This window comes from Maniola hyperantus, chromosome 26 (assembly GCF_902806685.2).
Source record: "Maniola hyperantus chromosome 26, iAphHyp1.2, whole genome shotgun sequence".
Lineage (NCBI taxonomy): Eukaryota > Metazoa > Arthropoda > Insecta > Lepidoptera > Nymphalidae > Maniola > Maniola hyperantus.
This window is the reverse complement of record NC_048561.1, coordinates 1,137,282-1,147,414: the sequence shown is the minus strand read 5'-3', so window position 1 is coordinate 1,147,414 and position 10,133 is coordinate 1,137,282. Positions and strand designations below refer to the sequence as shown.

Sequence of the window (10,133 nt, the reverse complement as noted above, 5' to 3'; positions counted from 1 at the left end):
TAACACGTGTGCAGGTTTCATTCATATATTATTCTTATAGGTAGTGACTTCAAAGAAACTACGAATCAAAAATTATAATCCCGCTTAGGTACACGTCGCAATATGGCAGAAATTCAGCCTTATTCTTAGTTCGGCCGCATTATTTATTATTTTATACATTGAAAGAAGTACTTTCAGTACTAAAAGTTGAGGTAATAAAACAAAACCCGTAATTTATTATTTAAAACTAAATTTTCTTTTTTTCTTTACACATGATTTTTGTACTGCTTCTCTATAGGTTATGGTTATAGGTTATAGGTAGGGTTATGTTGAATTTAGCATGATTTTAAAAGTGAATATCTCAGCAGTACACTTGAATGGATGGATCACGGAAGCAGTAACACTGCGTAAACAAAAATGTGGCACAAAAATGGATGTCAAGGTTGCTATAGTACCCTTATTATAAATGCGAAAGAGTGTTTGTTTGTTGGTTTGTCCTCCAATCAAGTCGCAACGTGCAACGGATTGACGTGATTTTTTGCATGGGTATACTATAGACTATACATATAGTCTATGGGTGTAGATATAGACCTAGAGAGTGAAATAGGCTAGGTACTTTTTATCCCGGAAAATCAAAGAATTCCCTCAGTGTTTTTAAAAACCTAATTCCACGCGGATGAAGTCGCGGGCTTCAGCTTCAGTAGCATAGGAGTAATAGTGTCCTGGGGCTAGTAGCACCTAGTAGTAAATAAAACTTTTTGAGTCGTAGAGATCTTCTTCTTCTTAATTTGCTTTATGGGAAGTCGTAGAGATACCAGATTACAGTGCGACAAGGCTCTCTTGCCACTTGATTGACATTGACAGGGGGGCGCTATTGGAGAACAAAGGCTTAGAATATTCAAACAAGAACAAAGGGGACACTTGACGGCACCGTTAGTTCCGATTTCGCCACGCGCCAAGATAGCCTTGTCGCACCGTAATTTATTTTTTGATAAAACGCCATCTAGTTCTAATTGCACAAACTAAAATAATGGAGATTTTTTTATACTAAACAACATTAGTTCTATCTGTTAAGACCCTGCCACCGACCAGAAATATTTTTTTTTTTTTTTAATTTATTTTACGGTCCTGGATAACAGTCCTTTAAGGCTTAACCAGAAATAAAACTGGCACAGTCCACAGAGTACTTGTTAACTGGTTTTACGGCTCTGGGTTCTAGCCTTTTTGAGCCTTTCAATGTGCTCTGCGAAAACCAGCAAAGAGTATAAATCAATTCATTTTAAGAGACCATACAATTTTAAAATGTATGCATGCTTCAATACCAACATTATAACACTAACACTGTCAGAAAGACAGTACTGCCAACATTATCAAACAAGGAGCTCTACCTTGGATGAATAATCTACTGACTAGGTACTCATCTTTACTAGGGTTCTTCCTAACTTTTTTAACTTTATATGTATTGTATGCGACTGACTTTTTCGTCTAAATCTTACAAGTAAATGTTACTATATTCTTCATCATGATCAACCCATCACTGGCTCACTACAGAGCACGGTCTCTTCTCAGAGTGACAAGGGCAACTGTAGTCTGTGGAGAAGGGTTTTGGCCATAGTCTACCACGCTGGCCATGTGCAGATTGGTAGACATCACACACCTTTGAGAACATTATGGAGAACTCTCAGGCATGCAGGTTTCCTCACGATGTTTTCCTTCACCGTTAATTAATTAAAACGCACATAACTCCGAAAAGTTAGAGGTGCGTGCCCGGGATCGAACCACCGACCTCTGATTGGAAGGCGGATGTCCTAACCACTAGGCTACCACAGCTTAGTTATAAGACCATTACTATCTTAGACTGTTACTGCATTAGCTGACTATAATTTGTTTTATAGTTTTGATTCGTTTCAAATAGGTAACTAGGTACGTAATACCTATTTTCTTTTTAAATTTCTTTGCAATTCAGTAGGTAGGTACCACACTAGCCTATATTTCTAAATCTAAGCCTATAAAATAAAAGAATATAAACACAGAAAATTGTTTTTATTAAGTAGGTACAATTAAATTACTTCAATTAGTAACTAAGGACAATAGGTACAGTTAATTATCTAAGGTAGATGGATATACCTAAATACTAACTCGAAGCCGCGGGGATCAGCTAGTCCAGTATATAATTATTTTTTTTCACCATCTTACAGTATCATTTTTAGGGTTCCATACTTCAAAAGGATAAAGGAACCCTTATAGGATCACTTTGTTGTGTGTCTGTCTGTCAAGAAAACCTATAGGGTAGTTACCTACTTCCCGTTGACCTAGAATCATGAAATTTGGTAGATAGGTAGGTCTTATAGTAAAGGAATAAATCCGAATAACGTGAATTTGTGGTTATATTATTTTAAAAAACTGGCCAAGTGCGAGTCAGGCTCGCGCACTACATTTTTTCGACATTTTGCACGATTAGTTCAAAAACTATGATGCATAAAAAATCTGTTTTAGAATGCACAGGTGAAGCCCTTTTCATATGATACCCCACTTGATATAGTTATTCTACTTCGAAAATTCAAAATACTATCTAATTATTAGTTTATGACCACAATTAATTTTTTTTTTGTGTGATGTAACCCTAAATTTACGGTTTACAGATTTTTCCTACCTGGTACCTACCTGTCAAGTTTCATGATTCTAAGTACCCTGTAGGTTACTTGACAGACCGACAGACAACAAAGTGATCCTATAAGGGTTCCGTTTTTCCTTTTTAGGTACGGAACCCTAAAAATGTGGAAATCACTCACGATAGTTTAAACGCTAAAATAATTAGTATTTTCAATTTTCAAAGTAAGATAACTATACCAAGTGGGGTTCATATGAAAGGGCCTGTACATTCTAAAAAATTTTCATATTAGTTTTTGATTTATCGTGAAAAATGTCGAAAAAATACGACTGTATTACGGAACCCTCGGTGCGCGAGTCTGACTCGCACTTGGCCGGTTTATCAAGAACTAGTTAGCAATTTTATTCTAATAGAATAGAAATATTTCTATTCATATAAACTTTTACATGTACTTTTGAATCGTCAAATGCATCTACCACTGGTTCGGAATGCCTTAATACCACAAGCTGGTATAGGACTATGAGCTCGTGTATGGGTTCGTGTAGTCACACCAGGGTCCAGGGCAATGGCTGCAGTCCCCACATCACACCCACACGCTGCGACAGGTTATACACAACACTGGAGAGTACAATCTGACACTTTGCTTAGCGTTTGTGGACTATGAGAGAGAGCCTTCGATTCGCGGGAAACTTGGGCTGGTGGTAAGGTGATGCTGGATCGACTACCGGTAAATCCAAGTGCTGGAACTAACAAGCGACAGTGTGAGTCCTCATGTGCTTCGCTAAATTACTTTTTACTGCACATTTATAATCACCCAACTTACACACAAAAGGCTTTTCGCCAGTGTGAGTCCTCATGTGCCTCACTAACCTACTGTTTACTGTACATTTATAATCGCACAACTTACACACAAAAGGCTTTTCGCCAGTGTGAGTCCTCATGTGCCTCACTAACCTACTGCTTTGTGTACATTTATAATCGCACAACTTACACACAAAAGGCTTTTCGCCAGTGTGAATCCTCACGTGACTCACTAAATTACTGTTTACTGTACATTTATAATCGCACAACTTACACACAAAAGGCTTTTCGCCAGTGTGAGTCCTCATGTGACTCACTAAATTACTGTTTACTGTACATTTATAATCGCACAACTTACACACAAAAGGCTTTTCGCCAGTGTGAGTCCTCATGTGCCTCACTAACCTACTGCTTTGTGTACATTTATAATCGCACAACTTACACACAAAAGGCTTTTCGCCAGTGAATCCTCATGTGACTCACTAAACTACTGTTTACTTTACATTTATAATCGCACAACTTACACACATAAAAAATTTTTACAAAAAAAATAAAAACCGACTTCGTTACATAAACACTAAAAATTGAAAAATAATTTAATTTATTACCGAATATATTATGTATACAAGAGTTATTATAGTTCCATAATAATACTTTTTGGTGCCGGTGCCAATTAGCTTTAGCTGCGCGAATCGTCTAGACTTCATATTTTTATGGGACTCCACAATGGCACCGACCCCAAAAAATATTATTATGGAACTATATTAACTCTTGTATACATAATATATTCGGTAATAAATTAAATTATTTTTCAATTTTTAGTGTTTATGTAACGAAGTCGGTTTTTATTTTTTTTGTAAAAATTTTTTATTTCACAATTTTTAGTGGCCCCATGGAATTATGCTATGACTGGTTGAAAATCTACTGTTTACTAAGCTATTACACTGATCGCGAGCAATTTACTCTTATCCGTTGAGGAGTTCCAGTATCTATCTTCGAAGATGTTCATCAGATCTTCACCAAATTGAAATGGGACCAACTTTGAAGTATACCCTTTCAAACAAAAAAAGAATTTTCAAAATCGGTCCAGGCGTTTTTGAGTAATCGGGGAACATACATAAAAAAAAAAAAAAAAAAAAAAAAAAAAATTCCGACGAATTGAGAACCTCCTCCTTTTTTTGAAGTCGGTTAAAAAGGTTTTTGGCCAGTGTGAGTCTTCATGTGACTCACTAAATTAATATTTTGTGTACATTTATAATCGCACAACTTACACACAAAAGGCTTTTCGCCAGTGTGAGTCCTCATGTGACTCACTAAACTACTGTTCACTGTACATTTATAATCGCACAACTTACACACAAAAGGCTTTTCGCCAGTGTGAGTCCTCATGTGACTCACTAAATTACTGTTTACTGTACATTTATAATCGCACAACTTACACACAAAAGGCTTTTCGCCAGTGTGAGTCCTCATGTGACTCACTAAATTACTGTTTACTGTACATTTATAATCGCACAACTTACACACAAAAGGCTTTTCGCCAGTGTGAGTCCTCATGTGCCTCACTAACCTACTGCTTTGTGTACATTTATAATCGCACAACTTACACACAAAAGGCTTTTCGCCAGTGTGAATCCTCACGTGACTCACTAAATTACTGTTTACTGTACATTTATAATCGCACAACTTACACACAAAAGGCTTTTCGCCAGTGTGAGTCCTCATGTGCCTCACTAACCTACTGCTTTGTGTACATTTATAATCGCACAACTTACACACAAAAGGCTTTTCGCCAGTGTGAGTCCTCATGTGACTCACTAAACTACTGTTCACTGTACATTTATAATCGCACAACTTACACACAAAAGGCTTTTCGCCAGTGTGAGTCCTCATGTGCCTCACTAACCTACTGCTTTGTGTACATTTATAATCGCACAACTTACACACAAAAGGCTTTTCGCCAGTGTGAATCCTCATGTGACTCACTAGACTACTGTTTACTGTACATTTATAATTGCACAACTTACACACAAAAGGTTTATCGCCAGTGTGAGTCCTCATGTGCTTCACTAAACTATTATTTCGTGAAAATTTGTAATTGCACAACTTACACACAAAAGGCTTTTCGCCAGTGTGAGTCCTCATGTGCCTCACTAAATTACTGCTTGCTGTACATTTATAATCGCACAGCTTACACACAAAAGGCTTATCGCCAGTGTGAGTCCTCATGTGACTCACTAAACTACTTTTGTGTGTACTTTTGTATTTACGTAACTTACAAGGGTAAGGCTTGTCGCCAGTGTGAGTCCTCCTGGGGCTCGATAACGTACTATTTTGAGTGAATTTGCGCTCTCTTAACTTACATGAGAAAGTGTTTGCGTAAGTGTGTGCCCTAATGTGGGTAACTAAGGAACTTTTCCGTTGAAATATCTTTTGACAAACGTCACATATATACTGTATCTGCTCAGTATAGTTTCCTAACTGTGTACCGAGTATATCCTGGGAATTGTGTTTGTTTTTTGAAAGAACATTTCGCCTCGTTGTTCGCAAATTGATATTATCACTTGATTCCTTTGGTTTGAGTACGGAGTCCTGGGATTTCCTTGAATATTCCAAAATGTTTGTATCATTTTCGAAAGACAATATATTCAACTCGTCGCCTGTATCGGTCGGATGGTCTTCGTCTCCGTGATTGTTCGCGAGTACCGAAGAAGCGACTGAAACAACAACAGTCCATACTTAACCCATACTTCCATACTTAATATTATAAACGCGAAAGTGTGTCTGTTTGTCTGTTACCTTTATACGTCCCATCGGCTTATCGGATTTTGATAAAATTATGTACAGAGGTAAAATACTGGAGACTGCAAAATCATAGTTCCCGCAAACCAAGGCGCGGGCATCATCTTGTTAGGAAACATTTTGTACTGTTGTTGGAATCTAGATTATTTTCCACTAAAACGTAATGACTAGCTTGTACCAGCACCTTCATCCTCAATATCCTGCCTAAGTACACCCCTAAGTACTTGAGGATGTCATCCAAACAAATCTCCAGGTCCACCAGTTTAGGCTGTGCATTGTCTGTCAGTCAGTCACAGTGCTGTTTTACAGTACCCGGCAAGAAATATTGTACATCGACCTTTAGAATGATTGCGGCTTCGTAGAACGTTGTCTCTGTCACTCATACCTATGTGTCGTTTTGTCGGCCTCGACGACAGAGACAACGCTCTACAAAACCGCTATCTCTTTCTAAAGGTCGATGTACAATATTTTCTGCCGCGTACTGTATATGTGTAGATAGAAACATCTGACAGACCGACAGGTTACAGACAAGTCAGGTGGTCCCACCATAAGTGTCAAGTTGTATGTTCAAGTCCCGCAAAATGCTATTGCGCTGGAACCATGTCTCATAACATCGAAATGACGTCAATTTGACGTCAGCCGAAAAAAGTTATACTTACCATCAGCTCGAAACTTCAGTCTAGTGCTGACGTCACGAAAATAGCGGCCACGCGCATTAGCAATTTGCGGGACATATACAAAAACTACATCTGGACTACATCTTGGACATCTGTCCAAAGGGACATAGGAGCTAATACATGTGTTTAGTTAGTTGTCTTACCCAAAACTTGATGGCAGTCTCCTGACGACTCCGGCTTGGGAATAATGTGCCTGAAAGGATATAATGTTATATGTTATGTATATAATGTTACATGTAAGTAAAATAGCAAATTAGCCACGCTAATTACATCGAAATATATGTATAAAAGGAAAAGGTGACTGACTGACTGATCTATCAACGCACAGCTCAAACTACTGGACGGATCGGGCAGAAATTTGACATGTAGATAGCTATTATGACGTAGGCGTCCGCTAAGGATTTTTAAAAATTCAACCCCCAAGGGGGTAAAATAGGGGTTTGAAATTTGTGTAGTCCACGCGGACGAAGTCGCTGGCATAAACTAGTTAGAAATATTTTGGTGTAATACCATCAATTAATTACCCAAATTTAATTTACAATTTCAAATTCCATATTATTTATTATTATTATAGAATAGTAAATAATAGATAATTCGACGTAACACCAAAAACTTGTTGGTGTAACACTTCTACTAAAGCAATTATTTTGTTCACAAATACTGTATAAAGTGTCTTTCAGATGAGACTACTAGTAGTAGTATGAATGATAAACTCAGTTAACTACAAACAATACACTTTGCATGAGCTTGTCACATATGATACGTACGCAGTGGGAGCCTGTGTTTCGTCCGCGGCTGGCTCTGCAACTGCTTCATCAGTCGCGTCTAGTTCTGTCCGTCCGTCCGCGTCGGAGTGTGCTATGTGCACATCGCAGTAGTCAGGCTCCGACACCGCCGAGACAATGTCAGACTGTAGTTGGTGTTTGACGCGACTTATCAGTTTGACATGTCGTATTGTTATCTGAAACGAGTTCATGGCTTTAGGAGCACATAAAGGTGGCGACTGACCTGAAATGTCATCGTAGCGTAACATTCGCAACGAGCGTGTCTGTTACGGGGTCTGCTAAATATGTCACGCGGACTGACTAGACCAATGCTCACTACGCTCAAATGACACAGGTGGCACCCTTACATTCTGTTACATATAACAATAAAGTGCATCACATTCCTCACCACTTCATGTCTGTCAAGCAGCTCCATCATCAGGGAGCGCGCTCTCAAGCTCTTGTCTCTGAATGTGCTAAAGTTCACCAGTCTCTGGGCACATAGCACACAAAGCGTTTCTCTGAGCTTTCCTTGAGCACACAACTGCAACAAACACAACTAATTCATATACAGTTCCATCTTAGAGCGGCCGTGCACTGGTCTACTGCTCCAGCAGTTGACACCGCTCTTACACTGCACACTGACTTATGCATCATATAAATATACAACTTACAGGATGTCCCACTAAATGTTCATATGCTTCTTCCAACTTGTATTTACTCATCAGAACCAGCTTGCTGCCAGTGTCCAGGCACATCATGCAGACCTGTGCAAAGTGTTGTAAGTATAATCATTTCCACCTTCCATAATGAACTTGAAATGTGAACCATAATATGTATTTACTAAGGTTAGCCATTGAAAGGGGCTATAATATATTAAATAGCAATAAAAGCATGCATCAGAGCTTTAAATGAAATCGACAAGCACTATAAATGAGTTACCAGCACTGGCGAGGGGACAGCACCAGTACGAATCCGCCTTGAGCCACTTTCTGTTTCACAAATTTCATCGTTTAGAAAATGCTTCGAGCACACCACAGCATGCTCTGGCAGGGGAGTGTCTTGTTTGCCGAGGGCTCTGAGCCAAGCAGCACGAAGATGCAATTCTCTGGGGAACCTGGAAATTACACCCTGTACTATAAAACGAAGCTTCCGTAACGTGCAATTCATAATTTAAACAAAAGGCAAATAGCTGTGCCTGGAGGGGAGCTCTAGTTGGATATACGCTCGGTTTGTGGACGCGCAGTTGTGCGTGTGCTCCACAGCCTGGGTTGGCTCAGGTCAGTGAACTCTGTGCCGACAAAGCACGGCCCCAAGCCACTAGCCGTAGCGTCTAGGTTATACTGTACGTAATTATATAACAAAGGTTGACAATGAAACACTCACTCGTGAAATGTAATCTTGGATTCGGAGACGACCACCGCAGTGGTTCTGCAGAAGGGCACACAGCAGCGCATTTCTAAGATATTAAAACATTTAAACTTATTTTACTTTGATGGTTGACCACAAGATGGTTGACGAATAACCAGGACCGACCACAGATCACTATATAGCATACGAGAGCATAGATATAGATAACACACTGACACTATATACCATAGGCACCAAGAAGCCATGGCTTCAAAGGTGTTTCAAAGGTCATGGCCACGGGTCACCCCACAGAGTACAAAGCAATTATTTTTAACTGGTTTTACGGCTCTGGGTTCATTGGTCTGTACCTGACACAGACTAATAACCACAAACAATAAAACTAATTTACTTACCGGGATACAACACTTCAGACCGGGACATGTCCCGTTGTACCAGGAAGTATGACATCCCTAATTATAGCACATCTCTGTGTTAATTGCAAGTATTTCTTCTGAGTGTTATTGACTGTGGTCTGTGGTTATTAATCTGCAAAAGGTACAGACCAGCAAACCCAGAGCCGTAAAACTAAAAAAAAAAATGGTTTGTAATCTGTGGGGTGACCATGGTGTGCCATATTTATGGCTATGTTTATGGCTATTTGTAAAACGTATTGATTATATACTCTTTGGCTATTTGTTTCTGAGGTTATTTGTTGTCAATTAAAAAAAAATTAAAGCAAAACATTATGGTCTCTCAGCAAAACGTTCAATACCTAGCACAGAGTACATTGAATATGGATACCTAGTGATTATATTCAATGACTAGCTTATGCTCGCGACTTCGTCCGCGTGGACTACACAAATTTCAAACCCCTATTTCACCCCCTTAGGGGTTGAATTTTCCAAAATCCTTTCTTAGCAGACGCCTACGTCATAATAGCTATCTGCATGCCAAATTTCAGCCCGATCCGTCCAGTAGTTTGAGCTGTGCGTTGATAGATCAGTCAGTCAGTCAGTCATTCAGTCAGTCAGTCAGTCAGTCACCTTTTCCTTTTATATATTTAGATTAAAGCTAATAGTTTTAATGTTTAATTAATATCTTAGAAATGCGCTGCTGTGTGCCTTTCTGCAGAACGACTGCGGAGGTCGT

The 10,133-nt window shown here is 39.0% G+C and overlaps 2 protein-coding genes across 2 annotated transcripts; both read right to left on the bottom strand.

Moving 5' to 3' along the window:
• Positions 1 to 3,336: 3,336 nt before the first annotated feature.
• On the bottom strand, positions 3,337 to 3,699 carry LOC138404124 (zinc finger protein 561-like). Its single transcript, XM_069507360.1, has one exon. The coding sequence runs from the start codon at positions 3,697 to 3,699 to the stop codon at positions 3,337 to 3,339; it is 363 nt and encodes a 120-aa protein (XP_069363461.1).
• A 39-nt stretch (positions 3,700 to 3,738) lies between these two features.
• Positions 3,739 to 9,250, bottom strand: LOC138404169 (zinc finger protein 271-like). The gene is made up of 7 exons (XM_069507491.1): positions 9,021 to 9,250; positions 8,577 to 8,751; positions 8,309 to 8,401; positions 8,044 to 8,178; positions 7,638 to 7,831; positions 7,014 to 7,063; positions 3,739 to 6,108 (listed from the first exon to the last, which is right to left on the bottom strand). Exons 1-7 carry the CDS (start codon positions 9,089 to 9,091, stop codon positions 4,580 to 4,582), a joined length of 2,247 nt encoding a protein of 748 aa, XP_069363592.1. The 5' UTR covers positions 9,092 to 9,250; the 3' UTR covers positions 3,739 to 4,579.
• Between the last annotated feature and the right edge of the window lie 883 nt (positions 9,251 to 10,133).

Bases quoted from the DNA above. Each gene is read 5' to 3' on its own strand.
- LOC138404124 (XM_069507360.1), bottom strand. From the start codon at position 3,699: ATGAGGACTCACACTGGCGAAAAGCCTTTTGTGTGTAAGTTGTGCGAT.
- LOC138404169 (XM_069507491.1), bottom strand. From the start codon at position 9,091: ATGCGCTGCTGTGTGCCCTTCTGCAGAACCACTGCGGTGGTCGTCTCC. The intron at 7,832-8,043 runs GTGAGGAATGTG...AACTCGTTTCAG, and splicing joins TGCTTGACAGACATGAAGTG to ATAACAATACGACATGTCAA. The intron at 7,064-7,637 runs GTACGTATCATA...ATATCCTTTCAG, and splicing joins GAAACACAGGCTCCCACTGC to GCACATTATTCCCAAGCCGG.